Genomic DNA, 25,337 nt, shown 5'->3' with positions numbered 1-25,337 from the left:
ACAAACATTTACCAAGAGTGTATTGTTAAACTTCTTGATCTTTGGCCAGTCTGATAGGTGAAAAATGATATTTTGTGTTGGTTTTAATTTGTATTATTATCTTGTTATCTATTATACCAGCCATTTATAGTTATTTCCCTGTAAATATATTTTGTTTATTAGCTTTTGCTATTTCTTGCCAGTATTTTTCCTCAGTTTTGCCCTTCAAACTTGGCTTCTGAATTTTGTGACAAGGCTTAAAAGGCTTTTCTCACTGTGAAAACAAATATTTAAGGATTTCCTGGCCAGACAAGGTGGCTCATGCCTGTAATGTAAGCACTTTGGGAGGCTGAGGCGGAAATATCACCTGAGGCCAGGAGTTCGAGACCAGCCTGGCTAACATGGTGAAACCCCATTTCTACTAAAAATACAAAAAATTACCCGTATGTGGTTGTGCGCACCTATAATCCTAGCTACTTGGGAGGCTGAGGCGGGAGAATCGCTTGAACCCGGAAAGTGGAGGATGCTGTGAGCCAAGATTGCACCATTGCACTCCAGCTTGGGCAACAAGAGCGAAAAAAAGATTTCCCATACTTTAATCTGTGTTTTAATGTTTTTATTTTAATGATTAAAACATTTTTCTTGAACATTTTCTTATTCATAAACTAGAATAGGTTACCTAGATGGTTACCCAGTTTTTCTAACACCAATTAATTAACTAATTAATTTATTTATTGGAGATGGGGTCTCTCTTGCCCAGGCTGGAGTGTAGTGGCGTAATCACGGCTCACTGAAGCCTTGATCTCCCAGGCTCAAGCGATCCATCCATCTCATCTTCCTGAGTAGCTGGGACTACAGGTACACACCACGTCTCGCTGATTTTTTTTTTTTTTTTTTTTTTAAGTATAGATGAGATCTCACTGTGTTGACCAGTCTGGTCTCATCTTCCTGAATAGCTGGGACTACAGGTACACAGTATGCCTCGCTGATTTTTTTTTTTTTTGAAGTATAGATGAGATCTCACTGTGTTGCCCCGTCTGGTCTCAAACTCTGATTAATAAATTTTTCTTTGAGATGGAATCTTGCTATGTTGACCATGCTGGTGTTAAACTCCTGGGCTCAAGCTATCCTCCTGCCTCATCTCTGGAGTAGCTGTTATTACAGGTGTGTGTGCCCAGCTAACAGCAGTTGTTGAGTAATCTTTTTTCATTAATTTGAAATGAATGAAATGAATACCACCTTTATATGTACTAAATTCCCTGATGGATTAGGGCCTATTTTTATTTTTGTTTTTATTTTTATTTTTTTTATTTGTTTTTTGAGATGGAGTCTTGCTCTGTCGCCCAGGCTGGAGTGCAATGGTGCCATCTCACCTCACTGCAGCCTCTGCCTCCTGGGTTCAAGCAATTCTCCTGCCTCAGCCTCACGAGTATCTGGCATTACAGGTGCCCACCACCATGCCCAGCTAATTTTGTATTTCAGGCCTGTTTTTAGAATCTGTTTTGTTCTGTTAATCTCTACAAATTGGTATGTTGGAACTAAACTGTTAAATATTACAGCTAAGTGTATTTTAATATCAGTGTAAATCTCCCCTTTTTTTGTTTTTTGAGACGGATTCTCGCTCTGTCGCCCAGGCTGGAGTGCAGTGGCGCGATCTCGGCTCACTGCAAGCTCCACCTCCTGGGTTGATGTCACTCTCCTGCCTCACTGCCTCAGCCTCCCTAGCAGCTGGGACTACAGGCGCCCGCCACCACGCCCAGCTAATTTTTTTGTATTTTTAGTAGTTGCTGGGTTTCACCATGTTAGCCAGGATGGTGTCGATCTCCTGACCTTGTGACCAGCCCGCCTTGGCCTCCCAAAGTGCTGGGATTACAGGCGTGAGCCACCGCGCCCGGCCTACCATGTTATTTTTTAAGTTGATTTTTGTGTGTGCTTGTGTACGTTTGTGCATGTCTGTGTACGTTTGTGCATGTCTGTGTATTGCTATAAATGGCATGTGGTATTTTCTATTATGTATTTCATCTTATTGTTTAGATAGATAGAGCTTTGCTTGCTGAATTTAATGGAAGACTTGTGCAATTCCATAAAGCATGATACTTGATTTTGGTTTGTGCATTCTGAAACCTGAAAAATATATTTGAAAATATCCTCAGTTCATTAACTGCCAGGTCATTCCTTTTATTGGCATGAGTAGACAATCAAGAGTGACTGTATATCTGTATTATCAATAGTGATTCTTGGCCGGGTGTGGTGGCTCATGCCTGTAATCCTAGCACTTTTTTTTGGGAGGCTGAGGCAGGCAGATTGCCTGAGCTCACGAGGTCGAGACCAGTCTGGGCAACACCGTGAAACCCTGTCTCTACTAAAATACAAAAAATTAGCTGGGCGTGAGTAAAAAATTACTCACAGAAAGTAATTCTTTTTTTTTTTTTTTTGAGATGGAGTTTCGCACTTGTTGCCCAGGCTGGAGTGCAATGGCACGATCTCAGCTTACCGCAACCTCCGCCTCCTGGGTTCAGGAGATTCTTCTGCCTCAGCCTCCCGAGTAGCTGGGATTACAGGTATGCGCCACCATGCCCAGCTAATTTTGTATTTTTAGTAGAGATGGGGTTCCTCCATGTTGGTCAGGCTAGTCTCGAACTCCTGACCTCAGGTGATCCGCCTGCCTTGGCCTCCCAAGGTGCTGGGATTACAGGTATGAGCCACCGTGCCTGGCCAATAGTAATTCTTAAACTAACTTATTTATACTTATATTTATTCATATAAACTTCAGTAACTACACACGTGCAGTCTCTTTTTTTTGTTTGGTTTCTGAACTCCCTCCTTTTTTTTTTGTTTTAACACTTTTTTTTTTTTGGTGCACATTCTCTTGTAGACCCCAGAGGAATATGTTTGGGAGTTAAATTTTTTGACACCCTGCATATCTGAAAATTATCTAGACTCCACACTTAATTGGGCATTGAATTCTACTTGAGACATAATTTTTCTTCAGCATTTTGAATAATTTTCCCATTATCTTGCTTCCAGTGTTGCTGTGGAAGGTTTGTTGTAATTCTGATCTTAATCATCTGTAAGTGGTCAGAATTCTTCCCCCTCTAGAAATTTGAGAGGCATCTTTTTATCCTTATGATAGGTTTTTTAAAAATTAAAAAGTTTTTTTCCTCATTGCCAGCAGAAACATAGAAAGACTGAAAAAAATTTTTTTTGGGCTGGGCGTGGTGACTCATGCCTGTAATCCCAGCACTTTGGGAAGCCGAGGCAGTTGGATTACCTGAGGTCAGGAGTTCGAGACCAGCCTGATCAATACACTGAAACCCCATCTTTACTAAAAATACAAAAAACATTAGCCGGGTGTGGTGGCACATGCCTGTAATCCCAGCTACTCAGGAGGCTAAGGCAGGAGAATTGCTTGACCCTGGGAGACAGAGGTTGCGGTGAGCCAAGATTGTGCCACTGCACTCCAGCCTGAGCAACAGAGCGAGACTCCATCTCAAAAAATAAAATAAAATAAAAAATAAATAAATAAATTTTTTTCATCCGTTGTTCTAGGTACTCTTAGGTCCCCTCCCTGCTTTGTGTGTGTGTGTGTGTGTGTGTGTGTGTGTGTGTGTGTGTGTGTGTCAGAATCTCACTCTGTTTCCCAGGCTGGAGTACAGTGAGTGGCATGATCTCAGCTCACTGCAACCTCTGCCTCCTTGGTTCAAGCAATTTTCCTGCCTCAGCCTCCCGAGTAGCTGGGATTACAGGTGCCTGCCTCCATGCTCAGCTAATTTTTTTGTATTTTTAGTAGAGACAGGGTTTCACCATGTTGGCCAGGCTGGTCTTGAACTCCTGACTTCATGATTCACCTGCCTTGGCCTCCCAAAGTGCTGGGATTACAGGTGTGAGCCACTATGCCTGGCCCCATTTTTTTGTCTTTGTTTTTTAAAGAGATGGTGTCTTTGTCACTCAGTCTGGAGTGCAGTGGCATTATCATAGTTCACTGCAGCCTCAGACTCCAGAGCTCATGTCATCTTCCTGCCTCAGCCTCCTGAGTAGCTGGGCCTGTCTGTAGGCATGTGCTACCATGCTCAGCTTATTGGAACATTTTTTTGGCCAGGTACAGTGGCTCATGCCTGTAATCCTAGCAGTTTGGGAGGCCAAAGTGGGTGGATCACTTGAAGTCAGGAGTTTGGGACCAGCTTGGCCAACATGGTGAAACTCCATCTCTACTAAAAATACAAAAAAGGCCAGGCGCAGTGGCTCATGCCTGTAATTGCAGCACTTTGGGAGGCTGAGGCAGGCAGATCATGAGGTCAGGAGTTTGGGACCAGCCTGGCCAACATGGCAAAACCTGATCTCTACTAAAAATACAGAAAAATTAGCCAGTCGTGGTGGCATGCACGTGCCTGTAATCCCAGCTACTCAGGAGGCTGAGGCAGGAGAATCACTTGAACCCAGGAGGTGGAGGTTGTAGTAAGCCGAGATTGTGCCACTGTACTCCAGCTGGGGCAACAGAGTGAGACTCCATCTTGGTGGGAAGCAGGGGAAAGTAGCCAGGTGTGGTAGTGCATGCTTGTAGTTCCAGCTGCTTAGGAGGCTAAGGCACGAGAATTGCTTGAACTCGGGAGGTGGAGGTTGCAGTGAGCTGAAATTGTGCCACTGCATTCTACCCTGGACAACAAAGCGAGACTCTGTCTCAAAAAAACATTTTTTTTCTTTTCTTTCTTTCTTTCTTTTTTTTTTTTTTGTGGTAGATCTTGCTCTGTTACTCAGGCTGGTCTGGAACTCTTGGCCTCAAGTGATCCTCCTGCCTCAGCTTCCCAGAGTAGCTGGGATTATAGACGTGCCACTGCACCTGGCAGTCTTGGCCCTTTTAATCTGGAAACTCATGTCATTCAGGTCTAGGAAAATTTCTTGAGTTCTTGAATTTTTTTTTTTTTTTCCCCAGTGCTTTTTTTCTGTTCCCTGAAAGGTCCAGTTAATGGCCTGTTGGACCTCATGGCTTGTCCTCTAGTTTTCCTATTTTTTTCCTCCCATGTACCATCTTAGTCATTTTGATGTACTTTATAGGAGAGCTCCTTATCTTTACCTTCTGATGTGTCTGTTGACTTTTTCATTTTTTTTATAGTGTTTTTAATTTTCAAGAGTTCTTTTTTGTATGCTGTTCTTGTATATCTGTTTCTTGACAAATTAGCTTATTTTTAGTTTTTGTCTCTAATTTTTTCTTCAAAGCTACTTTTTTCCTGTTTTTTCTTCGTATGAACGTTTTTCTTGTGTTTGTGGTGATTCTTGTTTAACTGCTCATGGTTAAAAGTGATTGGAAATTGTGTGTATTTGGATGGTAGAGTGGCGGGTAGACTCCTGACTATAGGGTGTGTGTTTGTGTTTGTGTCTTAGTGATTATAGGTAGACGTTATCAATATTTTTAGGTATTTTCTCTAGGGCTTGCCAAATTCGGTAGTACTCATCTTCAGAACATAGTATTTCCATTTCCTTAGTAGAAGGTGTATGCTTGGAGCCTCTAGGAGCTATCCTCTAGGAGCCTTGGTGAGTAGGCAAAGAGGGTTTTGAATGTACAGAGTGAGTTTCAGCAATCGGTGTGTATATTCCTATTTATTTCTTCTGTTATCGATAATGATACTTCCATCCTCAACTGTGCATCCTCAACTGTGTTGAGCCTGCAGACCTTCTGTTTCACTCCTAGAGATTTATACCTCTAGTCTTCTGAGTGCTAGTAGTGGGAATGGCAATCTGGGAGTCTCTGCTTTTTTCTTTTTTTGTGTGTGGAATGGAGTCTAGCTCTGTCGCCCAGGCTAGAGTGCAGTGGTTCGATCTCGGCTCACTGCAAGCTCCGCCTCCTAGATTCAAGCAATTCTCCTGCCTCAGCCTCCCCAGTAGCTGGTACTACAGGCGCATGCCACCAGGCCAAGCTAAGTTTTTGTATTTTTAGTAGAGACGGGATTTCACCGTGTTAGCCAGGATGGTCTTGACCTCCTGACCTTGTGATCTACCTGCCTCAGCCTCCCAAAGTGCTGGGATTACAGGTGTGAGCCACCACTCCTAGCCTGTTTTTTTTTTTTTTTTTTTAAAGACGGAGTCTCTTGTTGTCCAGGGTGGAGTGCAATGGCACAATCTGAGTTCACTGCAGCCTCTGCCTCCCAGGTTCAAGTGATTCTCCTGCCTCAGCCTCCTGAGCAACTGGTATCACTGGCATGCAGCACTACGCCCAGCTAATTTTTTTGTATTTTTAGTAGAGATAGGGTTTCACCGTGTTGGCCAGGCTAGTCTTGAGTTCCTGGCCACAAGTGATTCGCCTGCCTCGACCTCCCAAATTGCTGGGATTACAGGCGTGAGCCACTGTGCCCAGCCCTATCTGCTTTTTTGAGTCCCATTTTTCTTGTTTTTTTTTGAGACAAGAGTCTTGCTCTGTCGCCCAGGCTGGAGTGCAGTGGCACAATCTCAGCTCACTGCAACCTCCGCCTCCGGGTTCAGGTGATTCTCCTGCTTCAGCCTCCCAAGTAGCTGGGATTACAGGCACCCACCACCACGCCCGGCTAATTTTTGTATTTTTAGTAGAGTTTCACCGTCTTGGCCAGGCTGGTCTTGAACTCCTGACCTCGTGATCCACCTGCCTTGGCCTCCCAAAATGCTAGGATTACAGGTGTTAGCCACCGTGCCTGGCCTTTTGAGTCCCATTTTTATCCCCATCTCTATGGAGTCTGATACTGCCAATTCCTGAGTCTTGGTGTATAAATAGATCTTCTCAGCTTTCCACATTTCTACCTGAAGATTCAGATTTTCTTGAGTCTACTAAGTCAGTTATTTTTCCTTCTCTGTAGCATCTGTACTTCTAAATTTTTATCATGTACTCACTTGTTCTGTATCCTTTGGGTTTATGGCTTTGTCTTGGCTTTTTATTTACTTATTTTTAGAGATGGGGTCTCGCTCTTTTGTCCAGGTTGGAGTGCACTGGCATGATTATAGCTTACTGCAACCTTCAACTCCTGGGCTCAAACAATCCTCCTGTCTCAGTCTCCCAAGTAACCTGGACTGTGGGTGCATGCCACAATGCCTGGCCAATTTTTAATTTTTGTAGAGACAGAATCTTGCTGTGTTTTCCAGGCTGGTCACAAACTCTAGGCTTTAAGCGATCCTTCTTCCTCAGCCTCTGGAGTTGCTAGGATTACAGGTGTGAGCCACCACAAGTGGGTCTTGTTTTAGTTCCTCTATTGCTTTTTTTTCCAGTAGGGTTTGAATGGGAATAGAGGTAAATGTGTGTGCTTAAATCTTCTTCCTTTGACTGTATTTCAGTCTTTTTCTATGTATATAGTTATCTATGTGCATTGGTTTTTCCCCCACGTAGGATTTTACTTTATTGGTTTACCCCATTTTATGCTTATATTATGAATTGTTTTTCGTCTTTTAAAACTTTTTTTCCACAATATAAATGAATGCTTACTAGTCTATTGGCTGCATATAGTTGACTGCAAATTAGAAATACTAAAATTAAATGCTCTGTGTAATGTGAGCTCTGAGGAAATAATGACTAATGGTAGGACAGGATGAAATTATGGAGTGTTAAATATTTGATGAGAGCTGAATGGATGATTACATCTTTCCTTTGTCCTTTTAAACATTAAAAAAGCCCTTTTTCTTTCAGGTGCTGTGTGATGTGTTAAGAGCATATTATAAGGAATGGTTTTGTCTAATTTTCATGAGTTATGGTGGCTGAGACATCGAGTCTATGTTGTGGGGCAAAAACTGTAAGTATACCTCAAGGAATACACTGATTTTCAACTATTCTATGCTTATATAAGACAAGTTATTGATTATTCATAGGAATATACTTGGGATACTTCGTTCTGTTAGCCTTAAGGGTACAGACTAGATATTTCAAAAGGAGGAGTTAGATTTTATTTAAATCAAGGTTATTTCTGTGTAGTATTAGCATTGCCATATTTCATGGATTGTACAAAACTTTATTTTTGTTTTTTAATTTTTCAGAAATGGCAGCACAAAAGGAAATCTATATTAATAGAATATTTTATTGAACAAAGGAGGTTAGATAAGAACTGCAAACCAAGAGACTCAGCAAACAAGGAAAGAAACGTGTTAGCCATAAGACATGTTTCAAGTGAATCGAAGTCCAATAACTGTAGACTTCAGAAGAAAAAAGTTTTCAAAAATTTTATCAAAACAGGTCACTGATAAATAACTCCCCAGTAATAGGGCTAGGCCTGAAACCAAAATTAATTAAAAAATTAACAAAACAGTTCGAACCTGAATTAAATTTCTTTTCATAAAAAAACTTGTTAAAAATAATCAAATTAAATTTTCCTCAAATTTTTATTACCTTGTCCAAAGTAAAGCAAGTATCTTTTAGCATTCATGCCAGCTTTTCTCATGTTCTAGGAATGACAGAAACCTTACTTGAAGCAAACTAGTATTTTTGTTGAAAATGTGTATCAGCATCAGTTAAAGTTGATTTTTCATACCTGCTCCTCAGTAATAATACTAGCTAATCAGCATTCACGCCTACCAGGACACAAAAATCCTCTTCAAAATTACACAGAAAAGAAAGTCATTACTCAGGAATGATGTCCATTCAGGAGAAATCAAAAGAGAATTCCTCCAAAGTTACTAAAAAAAGTGAAGATAAGAATTCAGAAACAGAAATTCAGGATTCTCAAAAGAATCTAGCAAAAAAATCAGGTCCAAAGGAGACTACAAAATCACAGGCTAAATCTTCCAATGAAAGTAAAATAAATCAGCCAGAATTGGAAACACGCATGAGTACAAGGTCATCAAAGGCAGCGTTTACTGATAAAGCTACCAAATCCATTAATAAAAATACAGTGACTGTGAGGGGACATTCACAAGAATCTACAAAAAAGAAATTATCTCAGAAAAAATTCGTGCATGAAAACCCTAAAGCAAATGAACAGCTTAACCGGAGATCACAAAGGCTACAACAATTAACAGAGGTTTCAAGAAGGTCTTTACGCAGTAGAGAAATTCAGGGTCAAGTTCAAGCAGTTAAACAGAGTTTGCCACCAACTAAAAAAGAGCAGTGTAGCAGTACTCAGAGTAAATCTAGTAAAACAAGTCAGAAACATGTGAAGAGAAAAGTACTGGAAGTAAAGTCTGACTCTAAAGAAGATGAACATCTAGTAATTAATGAAGTAATAGATTCCCCCAAAGGGAAAAAACGCAAGGTAGAACATCAGACAGCTTGTGCTTGTAGTTCTCGGTGTGTACAAGGATCTGAAAAGTGTCCTCAGAAGACTACTAGAAAAGAGGAAGCTAAACCTGTGCCTGTAACTTCTGAGGTGAAAAGATCAAAAATGGCTGCTTCAGTGGTCTCGAAAAAGAATGAGATAAAGAAGTCGGTTCATACACAAGTGAATACTAACACAACACTCCCAAAAAGTCCACAGCCATCAGTGCCTGAACAAAGTGATAATGACCTGGAGCAAGCAGGAAAGAGCAAACGAGGTAGTATTCTCCAGCTCTGTGAAGAAATTGCTGGTGAAATTGAGTCAGATAATGTAGAGGTGAAAAAGGAATCTTCACAAATGGAAAGTGTAAAGGAAGAAAAGCCCACGGAAATAAAATTGGAAGAGACCAATGTTGAAAGACAAATACTTCATCAGAAGGAAACAAATCAGGATGTGCAATGTAATCGTTTTTTCCCAAGTAGAAAATCAAAGCCTGTGAAATGTATACTAAATGGAATAAATAGTTCAGCCAAGAAGAACTCCAACTGGACTAAAATTAAACTCTCAAAATTTAACTCTGTGCAGCACAATAAGTTGGACTCTCAAGTTTCCCCTAAATTAGGCTTATTACGAACCAGTTTTTCACCACCAGCTTTAGAAATGCATCATCCAGTGACTCAAAGTACATTTTTAGGGACAAAGCCACATGATGGAAATATAACTTGCCAGCAGGAAGAAATGAAAGAAACTAATTCTCAAGAAGTGAAAATTAATGATATTACAGTAGAAATTAATAAAACCACAGAAAGGGCTCCTGAAAATTGTCATTTGGCTAATGAGATAAAACCTTCTGACCCACCATTGGATAATCAGATGAAACATTCTTTTGATTCAGCATCAAATAAGGTAATCTGTTTTTATTATGCACAATAGAGGTGCCTAAATATTTTCTGTAAGAAATGTCTATAACATTTTAGCATAAGAATCAAGTCATAAAAGTTTGAAGAGTCATTTGTTAAGGTCTCCTGTTAAGTTGTTAGCGAGAGTTTTATTAACCCAGTCTTGTTGTGATAGAACTTTAGATGTCTCACATTTACTTGGGGTGCTTCTCATTGTTTCTTCATTTTTACTCTTCATTTTTATTTTATGTAAGCATAAGCCTGGTGAATTCCAGCTTTTCTTTTAAATTTAACACACTGATTTTCCTATTAATTATAACCATAGAAAGTACATTTCTTAGGGACTACTTTTTTTTTTTTTGAGATGGAGTTTCGCTCTTGTTCCCCAAGCTGGCGTGCAGTGGCGCGATCTCGGCTCACTGCATCCTCCGCCTCCCTCATTCAAGCCATTCTCCAGCCTCACCCTCCCGAGTAGCTGGGATTACAGGCATGCACCACCATACCTGACTGATTTGTATTTTTAGTAGAGAAGGGGTTTCTCCATGTTGATCAGGCTGGTCTTGAACTCCTGACCTCAGGTGATCCATCCGCCTCGGCCTCCCAAAGTGCTGGGATTACAGGCGTGAGCCACTGCACCTGGCCTTTAGGGACTACTTTTGACCTAAATATTAAAATTAATTTCAACTAGGACTAAACAGCCTTTTTTCCTACTGGATATAACTTAAAAGTTAAACATCTTTAAGGAGATGACTTGTGTGACTGTTTTGAATAGTTGGCAAGTAGAATGTCTGAGAGGTATAAATAATTCAGTCTTCAGCCTAAGAATAAAATTGTAGTGGCCAAGACTCTGAAATGGCAAAGTGAATTGAAAACCAGAATCTTGTATCTGGAATAAATTTTGATTATCTAAGAAAGTAGTTTTAAACTTTATGAAAGCAGCTGAGCCCTTTTCTTTCTAAAATAAATTATATGTAGGCTACTAATACATAAAACCAATAAGCAGAAATTTTATATGCATAGAACCCTGGAACTCTAACATAGATCTAACTCATTTATTTGTACTATTTAATTTTATAATGAGAAAACTTGAGAATGGAATATGATTTAGGCAACTTGTTTGGTGGCACAAATATAATTAGGATCCAGGTGTTCTAACTCTTAGCCCAGCATTCTTTCTAAAACAACATACTCCGAACATTAGAAATCATTTGAGCAAAAAAAGTCATCATGAATAGAGAAAAAAGTCAAATCACCTCAAAGTTTTGCAAGTGATTTAAAGTTCTCTTTTGAGACATTTTGTCTAGGAGCAAATGTGAGTTAGGAGTCTGGGCTTTATTCCAGAAGCCATGAAAATAGATCAGTGTCTATTATTTTTCTTAAAGGGAGAAGACACCATATTGTACTCTCAGATTTTATTTTCTGTATAGATAGGAATGCAAGCATCAATTAAAAGATGATTGTTCAGAGAGATTTTACCAGTCAGTGATAGTAATTAGAAATAAGTAGTGAGTTGTAGTGTGAGTAATAAGTGTGGCTTCTTGCAGAGATGTAGTGGCTTTTTATGGATTGTGTCTCCAGATACAGTTGTAGAGTGTGTCTTCTAACTCCTTGCTGCATAAATGCTTGTTAGAACTTAGAAGGCAGACAGTTTATGGAGAGTATATTGATGGATATGAAATCTAATTCATTCCTTTGTAGTAAACTATGCTAGAATAAAGATGCTTACGTAGACCACATTATTTTGACCTTTGATAACATTGCCTTTACTGAAAGATACTTTAAATTTATGCAGCCCCTCTGTTTGGAGGAACATCATAAGAAACCATCCTGCTGGGCGTGGGGACTCATGCCTGTAATCCCAGCACTTTTGGGAGGCTGAGGCTGTTGGATCACCTGAGGTCAGGAGTTCAAGACCAGCCTGGACAACATGGTGAAACCCCATCTCTACTAAAAATACAAAAAATTAGCTGGGTTTGGTGGTGCGCACCTGTAATCCCAGCTACTCAGGAGGCTGAGGCAGAAGAATCATTTGAACCTGGGAGGCAGAGGCTGCAGTAAGCTGAGATCACGCCGCTATACTCCAGCCTGGGTGACAGAGTGAGACTCTGTCTCCAGAAAAAAAAAAAAAAAAAATCCGAAGAAACTTGTTGCTATGTTAAAAATCTTATGGTTTGAAATTCTAGAATATTGCAAACATTTAGAATATAGCAGAGATTAACATTACTCTCATATGTCTACCACCCAGATTTGACAAAAGTTAACATTTAAAAAACATTACTAAAAATCCTTTAAAGTTACAAAAGGTACATTACAGGTGTAGTTGAAGACTGCAACTCTTTTTTTTTTTGAGACAGTCTCACTCTGTTGCCCAGGCTAGAGTGCAGTGGTGCATCTCGGCTCACTGCAAGCTCCACCTCCTGGGTTCACGCCATTCTGCTGCCTCATCCTCCCAAGTAGCTGAGACTACAGGTGCCCGCCACCATGCTGGGCTAATTTTTTGTATTTTTAGTAGAGACGGGGTTTCACTGTAGTAGCCAGGATAGTCTCGATCTCCAGACCTTGTGATCCACCCAACTCGGCCTCCCAATCCACCACGCCCGGCCAAAGACTGCAACTCTTTATTCCATTTACCTGACTCCCCATAGTTAAATGTGCTCCTAAAGTGGATGTAGATCTTTTCAGTTTTTATTTCTGTGATTTTATGTGTGTATAAATTCATAAAGAATACTTAGCTTTGTTTGTGTTTCAGTGTTTTACAAAAATACTAACACATACATATTTTTGTAACTTGACTTTGTGTAATCAACATTATATTAGATGCTTATTGATACATGGGTATTTTTAAAACTGTATAGGAATATACCACAAGTTTATCTTTTCCTCTATGAAAAGACTTTCAGCTTGGGTCAGGCACGGTAGCTCATGCCTGTAATCCCAGCATTTTGGGAGGTTGAGGTGGAAGGATCTCTTGAGCCGAGGAGTTTTAGACCAGTTTGAGCAACATGGTGAGACTCCATCTCTACAAAATAATTTAAAAATTATCTAGGAGTGGTAGTGTGTGCCTGTGGGCCCAGCTACTTGGGAGGCTGAGGCAGGAGGACTTCTTGAACCCAGGAGGTTGAGGCTGCAGTGAGCTGTGATCATTTCACTGCATTCCAGTCTGGGTGACAGAGTGAGACTCTCTCTCAAAAGAAAAAGAAGACTTTCACCATTCAGATTGTTTCCAGTTATTTTTCGCTAATCTCAACATTTTGACCACTGTCACAGAGTGATCAGGAAATGTGACCATATTGGTTCAGGACATATTTGAGTGCCTGCTATGTTCAAGGTGCTGTGCTAGGGCTATAGAACATGGGTAGGTTTCCTGCCCTTAAGGAGTTTCCATTTCCGTTTCCCTGAGATAGCCACTGTTGATGGAGTTTGGAGTATTTTTTTCTTTTTTGAGACGGAGTCTTGCTCTGTAGCCAGGCTGGAGTGCAGTGGTGTGATCTTGGCTCACTCTATCCTCTGCCTCCCGGGTTCAAGCGATTCTCTTGCCTCAGCCTCATGAGTAACTGGGACCGCCACCACACCCAGCTAATTTTTTTTTTTTTTTTTTTTGAGATGAAGTCTCACTCTTGTCTCCCAGGCTGGAGTGCAGTGGCGTGATCTCAGCTAACTGCAACCTCTGCTACTCGGGTTGAAGTGATTCTCCTGCCTCAGCCTCCCGAGTACCTGGGATTACAGGTGCCTGCCACCATGCTTATTTCTGTATTTTTAGTAGAGATGGGGTTTCACCGTGTTGGCAAGGCTGGCCTCGAACTCCTGACCTCAGGTGATCCGCCTGCCTGGGCCTCCCAAAGTGCTGGGATTACAGGTGTGAGCCACCATACCCAGCCCCATGCTCAGCTAATTTTTTGGTATTTTTAGTAGAGACAGAGTCTCACCATGTTGGCCAGGTTGGTCTCGATCCCTTGACCTCATAATCCACCCGCCTCGGCCTCCCAAAAGTGCTGGGATTACAGGCATGAGCCACCACGCCCGGCCTGAAGCATTTTCTTTTGTTATTTACTAATTGAGTATCTGCTTTGGCAAGGTTCTGAATTAAAGGCTATTGGGAATAAAAAGGTAAATATAATATGGTTGTTGCTTTTAAGATTTATAGGTAAGTCAGACACAAATCACTGATTGAAAATAAAAAGTGATAAGCACATGAAAGAGATTTAGACAAAGTAGATGAACAGGTAGAGAAGACTGGGAAAGGCTTTATGGAAGAGGAGCAATGAGTTGAATTTATACAGGGGGAAAGGTATTCTGGATCAACACTATCCAGTAGGAATATAAGTGAGCCACATACCAGATAATTTAAAATTATCTGGTAGCCACATTAATGGAGTAAAGAGAAATAGATCAAATTGATTTTAGTATCTTTTATTTAACCTGTCTGTTTTTTTTTTTTTTGGAGATGGAGTCTAACTTTGTCGCCCAGGCTGGAGTGCAGTGGCACTATCCTGGCTCACTGCAACCTCTGCCTCCCGGGTTCAAGTGGTTCTCCTGCCTCAGCCTCCCGAGCAGCTGGGATTACACGTGCCTGCCATCATGCCCAGCTAATTTTTGTATTTTTAGTAGAGACGAGGTTTCACTGTTGGTCACTGTTGGTCAGGCTGGTCTCGAACTCATGACCTCAAGTGATCCACCCACCCCGACCTCCCAAAGTGCTGGGATTACAGGCATGAGCCACTGTGCCCGGCTGGGTGCTTAAGTTTTCAAAATCTGGTGTGATTTATGCTGTCAGCACATCTCAAGTGATACCACATTTTAAGTGCTCACTAGTTAGACGTGGGAGTGATGACCATATTGGACCTTATAGTCTAGACAGACAAAATTTGGAAAAAAGATACAGAGCCAGGAAACTATTGAATATATATGTGGGAGAGGTATTTCCTTTTTTTGAGATAGGGTCTCACTATGTTGTCCAGGCTGGCTTCAAACCCCTGGGCCTAAGTGATCCTCCCCTCTTAGTGAGCCTTCTTAGTAGCTGCGACAACAGGCATACACTGCTGTACCTTGTTTTTAAATTTAGCATGAAGGGTAATAATGGGCTCTGATGCTGAGAGGGTAGCTTGTAGCAAGATCATGGGGAGACTTCATGTCTATATGAATTACTCCAAATAAAAAGTATCTTAAATTTTTTTAGTATGCTAAAATTTACTGAAAGTGTATTTAGATAAAACGCAAAGTTGATGTAAAAATTTTGAATTATGTGTGTTCAGAATTTCAGCCAATGTTTGGAATCCAAGCTAGAAAACAGTCCAGTGGAAAATGTTACTGCTGTTTCAACTCTGCTCAGTCAAGCAAAAATTGATACAGGAGAGAATAAATTTCCAGGTAATACTTTGGAAATATTATTTGGATTTCATAGTCTTCAGTGACGTTTTTGTCAGTATTACAGAAAATGTTATATACCAAATAGGGTTGTGACATTCTTTTTAACCATTGCTATATTTTTCATATATGTGATTATCATGACTATCACCCATTGTTTCAGAATTACTTCTGTTGATTGGTTTGTTTAAAGTACCTAAGTAGGCCGGGCGCGGTGGCTCAAGCCTGTAATCCCAGCACTTTGGGAGGCCGAGACGGGCGAATCACAAGGTCAGGAGATCTAGACCATCCTGGCGAACCCGGTGAAACCCCGTCTCTACTAAAAAATACAATAAACTAGCCGGGCGAGGTGGCGGGCGCCTGTAGTCCCAGCTACTCGGGAGGCTGAGGCAGGAGAATGGCGTGAACCCGGGAGGCGGAGCTTGCAGTGAGCTGAGATCCGGCCACTGCACTCCAGCCTGGGTGACAGAGCGAGACCCCGTCTCAAACAAACAAACAAACAAACAAAAAAATAAAGTACCTAAGTACTACCCTTTGACTCCCTACCAAAGTTCTTTTTTTAAAGTTAACTTTTATTTGTGACTGACTTTCTTGAGAAGTGTTCCTTAATGAATTGCATAAAATAGTGGTAGCAGCTTATTTCTTAAGTATTTTATTATTTGTGCTCTACCATTTCAGGTTCTTATCTTTAACCCTTATTTACTTAGTTTTCCATCTGAATGATCCTGTGTCTAAACTAAGGATTTAATAAATGCTACAAATTGTCCACTTGTATAAAAGCCTTAGTTTTGGAACCTTGTGAACTCTTTTTTATAATACATTATTTGGGGGTGGGCGTGGTGGCTCACACCTGTAATTTCAGCGCTTTGGGAGGCCAAGGTGGGCAGATCACTTAAGACCTGGAGTTCAAGACCAGCCTGGCCAATGTGGTGAGACCCCCGTCTCTGTTTACTAAAAATACAAAAAATATTAGCCAGGCGTGGTGGTGTATGCCTGGAATCTCAGCTATTTGAGAGGCTGAGTCAGGAGAATTGCTTGAACTTGGGAGGCAAAGGTGAGCCAAGATTGCACCACTGCATTCCACCCTGGGTGATGGAGCGAGACTGTCTCAAAAACAAAAAACTAAAAAAAAAAAAATAATTTGAACTGTTGGGTGAGGATTTGCTCACTTATATTGGATGAGACAGCAGAGGGTATAGAAAATAAATCTCTTAATTCCTATTGTTTCTCTGTTAAAGGAAAGGTATATATGAAGCAAAATGTTGAGTTTGGATAATTACTGACATGATTTAACTTTTTCTCTGAGTTGGGGAAGAGAGAATGTAATATAAATATGAGAAATGCATTTATTCATTAGAAAATAAAATGGATTGCTTATTGCCTTTATTTATTATTTTGACTAAAATTGCAGAGACTATCTTTTTTTTTTTTTTTCCCCCTGAGGCGAAGTCTCACTCTGTCTCCCAGGCTGGAGTGCAGTGGCGTGATCTTGGCTCACTGCAACCTCTGCCTCCCAGGTTGGAGCAGTTTTCCTGCCTCAACCTCCCACGCAGCTGGGATTACAGGCACACATCACCACGCCCAGCTTATTTTGTATCTTTAGTAGAGACAGGGTTTCCCCATGTTGGGCAGACTGTTCTCGAACTCCTGACCTCAGGTGATCTGCCTGCCTTGCCCCCCCAAAGTGCTGGGATTACAGATGTGAGCCACTGTGCCCGGCGTCTTTTTTTTTTCAGCAAGAAAATGTTTTCATTTATTTCTACTTAGGGATTGTATAATTATGCAGACATTGAAACAATTTCGTTATTATTCGGTCCTAATTGTTAGTTAAATTAGAGACAAACTAATTTACCATTATATCTCTTTGCAGCTTTGTGGTCTGAGTATGGGACAGCCTTTCTGCCTTTTTTCTGAAGAATAGTATCTAGGAAGGAGGTTCTAATTTTATCAGATGGTCTTTATTAAAAATAAGTCATTTAATGCATTGAAGGTTTTTTTTTCTTCATAATGATTTTATCCATTAGATGGAAAACTAATATAAAACTCAATACATAACCCACCTTCTTGATTAAATTACAGGTTCAGCTCCCCAACAGCAGAGTATTCTCAATAACCAGACATCTAAAAGCAGTGATAACAGGTAAGGTATTAATTAAATTTTAGAGCTTAAGGATTTTAACTTACAAGTTTTGAGTTTAGGGGATTCTTCCCTAAAAAGTTATGCTAGTAACCCTCAGTTTACCTACAGATTCTCTTTTTGTTACAACTTTTTCTATGCCTATACACACTGTTTACTATGGACATTTTTTCTACCTTACTACCTAATTTTTTTTTTTGTAGTTGGAGTGCAGTGGCACAGTCACTGCAGCCTTGAACTCCTGGGCTCAAGTGATCCTTCTGCCCCAGCGTCCCGTGTAGCTAGGACTATACGTGGCACCATACCTGGATAATTTTTTTAAAAATTCTTTTCTTTAGAGACAAGGTCTTGCTATACTGCTCAGGCTGGTCTCGAACTCCTGGCCTCAAGTAATTCTCCCACCTCAGCCTCTCAATTCTCTGGGATTATAGGTGTGAGCCACAGTATCTGGCAGCTACCTTATTCTTCTAAATTCTGCATTAAATTTCATTGTGTGACTTTACCGTGGTTTAACAGTTCTGTACTTTATGAACATTTTGGATATTTCTGTTTCATTTCTATCCAGAAAAGACAAATCCTGTGATAAATACGTATATCTTTGCTTACTTGTGTGTCTGTATCTCATTGCCAGACTTTCCTCCAAAGTGATTGGGCCTGTCTAAATAGTGTTTGAGAATGCCTTTTTCCCTAGACTTCTAGAAATACTGGGTATTAGCAACATGTAAGCGTGTTTTAAGTAAGATTAAAAGCTTTTTGTTTTCTTTTTAATGTCAGAATTAAATAGATCTGACTTATTTTGCTTTTCGGATTAACAACAAATGGTATTTAGTACAAATTGGAATGACTTAGATAGCTGAAACTATAAAACTTAAAAGCATATTCAGACTATGATAAGTGTTACAGTTTTTGTTTTTTTACTGAAAATTAGTAGTTTTCTTTCCCCCTTTTTATTTTTTATTTTTATTTTTTGAGACAGTCTTGCTCTGTTGCCAGGCTGGAGTGCAGTGGCGTGATCTTGGCTCACTGCAACCTCAGCCTCCTGGGTTCAAGCAGTTCTGCTGCCTCAGCCTCCCGAGTAGCTGGGACTACAGGTGCACACTGCCACACCCGGCTTTTTTTTTTTTTTTTTTTTTAAGTACAGATGGGATTTCACCGTGTTGCCCAGGCTGGTCGCGAACTCCTGAGCTCAGGCAATGTGCCTGCCTCGGCCTCCCAAAGTGCTGGGATTATAGGCATGAGCCACTGTGCCAGGCCTGCCCCTTGATATTTTTTTTTTTTTGAGACAGAGTCTTGCTCTGTCGCCCAGGCTGGAGTGCAGTGACCGAATCTCAGCTCACTGCAAGCTCCCACTCCCGGGTTCACGCCATTCTCCTGCCTCAGCCTCCCAAGTAGCTGGGACTACAGGCACCCGCCACCACGCCTGGCTAGTTTTTTTGTATTTTTTTAGTAGAGACGGGGTTTCACCGTGTTAGCCAGGATGGTCTCGATCTCCTGACCTTGTGATCCGTCCGTCTCGGCCTCCCAACGTGCTGGGATTACAGGCTTGAGCCACCGCGCCCGGCCAACCCCTTGATTTTTAAAAGGTTTTTCTCCCTCTCTTGAAGGTGAAATTTATCAGTGTTGTGTAGAAAATAAGTTATTTTTTCTCCTCCAATGATTTGAAATGACTTGGATCTGTAACATTTAGTAATTTTATTTTTTTAAGGGAGCCTCCACGAAATCATTCTTTGCCTAAGTGTAATTCCCATTTGGAGATAACAATTCCAAAGGACTTGAAACTAAAAGAAGCAGAGAAAACTGATGAAAAACAGTTGATTATAGTAAGTATACAACTTGATCGTTTTGGTGAACTGTTAGAACCATCTTAGTATATTTCGTGTTGCTGTAATACGATATCTGAGGTTGGTAATTTTTATAGAAAAGAGGTTTATTTGGCTTATGGTTCTATGGGCTGGCATCTGCATCTGTTGAGGGTCTCAGATTGCTTCAGCTTACGGATGAATGCCGAAAGGAAGTGAGCTCATGTGCAGAGAGACCACGTGGTAAGGGAGGAAGCAAGAGAGAGAAACCAAGGAAGCTAGCCCCCCGCTTTTTTTTTTTCAACCCTGTTCATTCCAGCAGGAGGGCATTCGAGGGCATTTACCTATTTGTGTGGGATTCACCTCCATGACTCAAGCACATCTCACTAAGCCCAACCTCCAAACACTGTCACATTGTAGATCAAATTTCCCCAGAAGTTTTGGTGGAGACAAATCAAATTTTGTCAAAATCATAGCAGCATTGTATTTATGCAAGGTTTTAAAGAATAAATTCATTCATTTTTGCCAAAGAGCCTTTTTGTCATAATAAATTTTATTATGAAAAATATTCCCATACCAGGCGCAGTGGCTCACACCTGTAATCCCAGTACTTTGGGAGGCCGAGGCGGGTGGATCACCTGAGGTCGGGAGTTTGAGACCAGCCTGGCCAACATGGTGAAACCCTATCTCTACTAAAAATACAAAAATTAGCCAGGCATGATGGCAGACTCCTGTAATCCCAGCTACTTGGGAATCTGAGGCAGGAGAGTTGCATGAACCTGGCAGGCGGAGGTTGCAGTGAGCTGAGATCGTGCCATTGCACTCCAGCCTGGGCAACAGAGCGAGATTGTGTCTCAGAAAAATATTCCTGGTGGCCGGGCGCGGTGGCTCAAGCCTATAATCGCAGCACTTTGGGAGGCCAAGATGGGCGGATCACGAGGTCAGGAGGTCGAGACCTTCCTGGCTAATACGGTGAAACCCCATCTCTACTAAAAAATACAAAAAACTAGCTGGGCAAGGTGGCGGGCACCTGTAGTCCCAGCTACTTGGGAGGCTGAGGCAGGAGAATGGCGTAAACCCGGGAGGCACAGCTTGCAGTGAGCTGAGATCCAGCCACTGCACTCCAGCCTGGGTGACAGAGCGAGACTCTGTCTCAAAAAAAAAAAGAAAAAGAAAAAGAAAAATATTCCTGGTATTATTACAATCCCCTTCTTAAATAGTGACTCTGTCTTCTAACAGTAATTGTTTTCATACTTCTAGTTTCGTAACAAATTATGATACTTTATTTCACATCTGTTACTTTCTTAGATTTGTCATTTGATCACTACCTTCTTACAGTAGTTGATTTAAATGTTAAAGTAACGTGGAATTTGTCTGGGCGCAGTGGCTCACGCCTGTAATCCCAGCACTTTGGGAGGCTGAGGCGGGCGGATCATGTGAGGTCAGTAGTTCGAGACCAGCCTGACCAACGTGGAGAAAGCCCATCTCTACTAAAAATACAAAATTAGCCAGGCATAATAACACATTCCTGTAATCCCAGCTACTTGGAAGGCTGAGAAAGGAGAATCCCATGAACTCGGGAGGTGGAGGTTGCGGTTGCGGTAAGCTGAGATCACGCCATTGCACTCCAGCCTGGGCAACAAGAGCGATACTCCATCTCAAAAAAAAAAAAAAATAGTAACATGGAACTTAATGTATAAAATGATTTTATTTATTTATTTATTATTATTTTTTTTTTTAATTTTTTTTTGAGACGGAGTCTTGCTCTCTCGCCTAGGCTGGAGTGCAGTGGCCGGATCTCAGCTCACTGCAAGCTCCGCCTCCCGGGTTCATGCCATTCTCCTGCCTCAGCCTCCCGAGTAGCTGGGACTACAGGCGCCCGCCACCTCGCCCGGCTAGTTTTTTGTATTTTTAGTAGAGACGGGGTTTCACCGTGTTAGCCAGGATGGTCTAGATCTCCTGACCTCGTGATCCGCCCGTCTCGGCCTCCCAAAGTGCTGGGATTACAGGCTTGAGCCACCGCGCCCGGCCTAAAATGATTTTAAATATCTGTATTGCAGAATACATTATTTTAAAATTACATTTTAAATTACAGGCAGATAAATTGGAAAAGAGATATTTTGATTGATTAAAAATCTAACTTGAAAGAGTGAATATAAAGAAATTAAGGCACCCAGAGTACTAGGAACATTTAATGTAGTTACAGTCAGCATAATCAGTAGAATTTTTTTTTTTTTTTTTTAAAAGATAGGGTCTCACTCTGTCACCCAGGCTAAAGTGCAATGGCATGATCACAGCTCACTGCAGCTTCAGCCTCCCAGGCTCAAGTGATCCTCTCACCTCAGCCGGCTGAATAGCTGGGACTAAAAGACATGCATCACTACACACAGCTAATTGTTAATTTTTCTGTGTGTGTGTGTGAGATGGAGTCTCACTCTGTCACCCAGGCTGGAGTGCAGTGGCACAATCTTAGCTCACTGTAACCTCTGCCTCCTGAGTTCAAGCAACTCTTGTCTCAGCCTCCTTAGTAGCTGGGACTATAGGCGCATGCTGCCATGTCTGGCTAATTTTTGTATTTTTAGAGGTTTATTTGGCTTATGGTTCTGTGGGCTGGCATCTGCATTTTTAGTAGAGACGGGATTTTACCATGTTGGTCAGGCTGGTCTTGAATTCCTGACCTCAGGTGATCTGCCTGCCCAAAGTTCAGGGATTACAGGTGTGAGCCACCACGCCTGGTCTTAAAATTTTTGGGGGGCTGGGCGCCATGGCTCACGCCTGTAATCCCAGCACTTTGGGAGACCGAAGTGGGCGGATCACAAGGTCAGGAGATCAAGACCATCCTGGCTAACACAGTGAAACCCCCGTCTCTACTAAAAATACAAAAAAATTAGCCAGGTGTGGTGGCAGGCGCAGGAGAATGGCATGAACCTGGGAGGCGGAGCTTGCACTGAGCCGAGATTGCACGCCACTGTGCTCCAGCCTGGGCGACAGAGTGAGACTCCATCTAAAATAAATAAATAAATAAATAAAAATTGTAGAGGAAAAAACTGTTGAGTACAGACTTATTTTGTTGTTGTTGTTGTGTTTTTTGTTTTTTTTTTGAGATGGAGTCTTGCTCTGTCACCCAGGCTGGCGTGCAGTGGCATGATCTCGGCTCACTGCAACCTCTGCTTCCTGGGTTCAAGTGATTCTCCTGCCTCAGCCTCCCAAGTAGTTGGGGTTACAGGCACGCACCACCATGCCTGGCTATTTGTTGTATTTTTGATAGAGATGGGGTTTCACCATGTTAGCCAGGCTGGTCTTGAACTCCTGACCTCGTGATCCAAAGTGCTGGGATTACAGGCGTGAGCCACCTCAGCTGGCCCCCCAGACTTTTAAGACATTAAAAAATTGAGTGAGTCAGGCGCGGTGGCTCAACGCCTGTAATCCTAGCACTTTGGGAGGCCGAGGCAGGTGGATCACCTGATGTCAGGAGTTGGAGACCAGCCTGGCCAACATGACGAAACCCGGTCTCTATTAAAAGATACAAAAATTAGCTGGCCTTGGTGGTGGGTGCCTGTAATCCCATCTACTCGGGTGGCAGGGCAAGACTCCGTCTCAAATTAAAAATAATAAAAAAGAGTCTAGCTGGGTGCAGTGGCTTACACCTGTAATCCCAGCACTTTGGGAGGCTGAGGCAGGCAGATCGCTTGAGCTCAGTTCTAGACCAGCCTGGGCAACATGGTAAAATTCTCTCTCTACAAAAAATATAAAAATTAGCCAGGTGGCGAGGCATGGTGGCTCATGCCTGTAATCCTAGCACTTGGTGAGGCTGAGGCAGGTGGATCACCTGAGGTCAGGAGTTCAAGACCAACCTGGTCAACATGGTGAAACCCCATCTTTACTAAAAATACAAAGAATTAGCCAGGTGCAATGGCACGCTCTTGTAATCCCAGCTACTCGGGAGGCTCAGGCAGGAGAATCGCTTGAACCTGGGAGGCAGAGGTTGCAGTAGCTAAGATCGTGCCACTGCACTCCAGCCTGGGTGACAGAGTGGGACTTTTTCTCAAAACAAAAACAAACAAAAATTAGCCAGACATGGTGGCGCATGCCTGTAGTCCCAGTCTGGGTGACACAGTGAGACCCTGTATCAAAAAAACTTTTTCCTCTACATGCTAGTAGTATAATTATTACAAATATGAAATATATATTAGTTCTCATTCATAGAATATTTACTATTTGGGGCTTTAGGACTAAGTTTGTGATGTTAAAGCTATTTGTCAGTTTTTTAAAAATTGTTATATGCTATGGATCAGGTTACTAAAATGGAAACATTAATAAAATCACATGCAGATTTCAAAGATTAGCATGTAATTTTTAGTAATTAACATTGAATGTTATTCATTGTAGATTAAACAATTCTCACTTTATGCTCACACTATAGCCTTAGAGGCTGATGTTCTGGAATAATTCTTTTGGGAGGAAAAAAACTTTTGTATGTTTTTTATAAATAGGATGCAGGACAAAAAAGATTTGGAGCAGTTTCTTGTAATGTTTGTGGAATGCTGTATACAGCTTCAAATCCAGAAGATGAAACACAGCATCTGCTTTTCCACAACCAGTTTATAAGTGCTGTAAAATATGTGGTAAGTGGAATTTTGTGAATTCTAAAATGCAAAAATCAGATAATTAGGTCGGTCTCTTACTGAGATGAGTTGCCAAATTTAAATCACTGAAAAATGTATGTTTTTAAGAGACAATAATATGTACAAAGCACATGTAGTGTGTATACTGGCTTTTTAAAAACAAAGCCAAACATAAAACCCAGCTAATTTATTCTGACTGGTTTATGTTGTGGGATTTTGAATTTAAATTTTACTTTTCTGAAGTAGTGATTGTACTTGTCAGAAGTAATGTTATTTAACTTGTATTTTTTTTAAAAAAAATTTCCTTTGATTTCAATAATTATTTACTGTTGATAAATCTATTTGATATTTATATTTCTTGGCACAGTTTTATATATGGAGTTTGATCGTGATAGGTATTATACCAAGTAGGTTGTTTGGAGATTTCCTTTATCTTTTCTTTGTTATCATGAGGGTTTTTCTTTATAAGATTAAAAAAGAAAAATTCTAGAAAATTAAGACCTCAGAATTTGTAGTATACTAAAAAAAAAAAAATTCCCATAGAGTAAATCTGTTTTAGTACAAAATATATTTTTTAATGTAAGTGCATTTTAGACATAATGGGTATTATTTAATATTTGTGGAAATAGCAAAATTTTTTTAACAATTTTGAACCATTTCAGATATCTTGTGAAAATAGTAATTTAATTGAATTGCTGTTTACCCATATCTGAAATGGAATCTCTTTTTATTATATACATGTTACCTTCAGTACTGTACACTCACATTAATAAGACCTCCAGGATATCTGAACTGAGATCACCAATTCATTTCATGTAAATCTTTATATAGGTACCAGATACTGGATTATTTAAAGGTCTTTATTGGCCTCCCTTAAATTCATATGCTTGTATTAATACTTACCTTCGGTTGAAAGGTTTGTATTCATTATTTCATTCATCCACCTGCTACCCAGGATAGGGTGAGTTTTTACTTTTTTGGTTCTCTACCTCTGGTCATCCTTTATATTTCTTATTTCATCTGACTTTTCCACACACTCCCTCCTACCGCTTCACCAAATATAAGGTGCGTGGATATAGAATATCTATAGCTAGATACTGTTTTATCATTTGAAATTTGTACTTTTTCAATTTGACTATGTTAATATCCTTGCATTGTGAAAAAAAAATAATTCTATCAGGTAGCTAAATTATAGAATACTTCTAGGACAAAAATAGTTCAGTATATTTTATATACAAACCTCGTAGAGGAAGTTAGTTCAAGTAAATTCTACTCAGTGTACATTATTTAATTCTGGTGATCATTTAGTTTCCTGAAATTATAAAAACATTCGA

At 40.8% G+C, this 25,337-nt stretch overlaps 1 protein-coding gene across 8 annotated transcripts in view; it reads left to right on the top strand.

Moving 5' to 3' along the window:
- Positions 1 to 25,337, top strand: part of ESCO1 (establishment of sister chromatid cohesion N-acetyltransferase 1) — a 72,675-nt gene that overhangs the window by 17,553 nt on the left and 29,785 nt on the right. For 7 of the 8 annotated variants that reach the window (XR_640295.4, XM_021929849.2, XM_009192498.4 and 4 more), the window contains exons 3-8: positions 7,622 to 7,724; positions 7,966 to 10,085; positions 15,331 to 15,445; positions 17,522 to 17,582; positions 19,285 to 19,399; positions 23,872 to 24,003. Coding sequence is in view for 7 of the 8 variants with exons in the window: in XM_021929849.2 (XP_021785541.1) it covers positions 8,556 to 10,085; positions 15,331 to 15,445; positions 17,522 to 17,582; positions 19,285 to 19,399; positions 23,872 to 24,003 (1,953 nt within the window). In the remaining variant the exon portion in view is untranslated. The remainder of the gene's footprint in view (positions 1 to 7,621; positions 7,725 to 7,965; positions 10,086 to 15,330; positions 15,446 to 17,521; positions 17,583 to 19,284; positions 19,400 to 23,871; positions 24,004 to 25,337) is intronic. The other variant, XM_021929848.2, reaches the window with a different exon arrangement.

Source organism: Papio anubis, chromosome 19 (assembly GCF_008728515.1).
Source record: "Papio anubis isolate 15944 chromosome 19, Panubis1.0, whole genome shotgun sequence".
NCBI classification, from domain to species: domain Eukaryota; kingdom Metazoa; phylum Chordata; class Mammalia; order Primates; family Cercopithecidae; genus Papio; species Papio anubis.
This window is presented reverse-complemented; position numbering and strand designations above follow the sequence as displayed.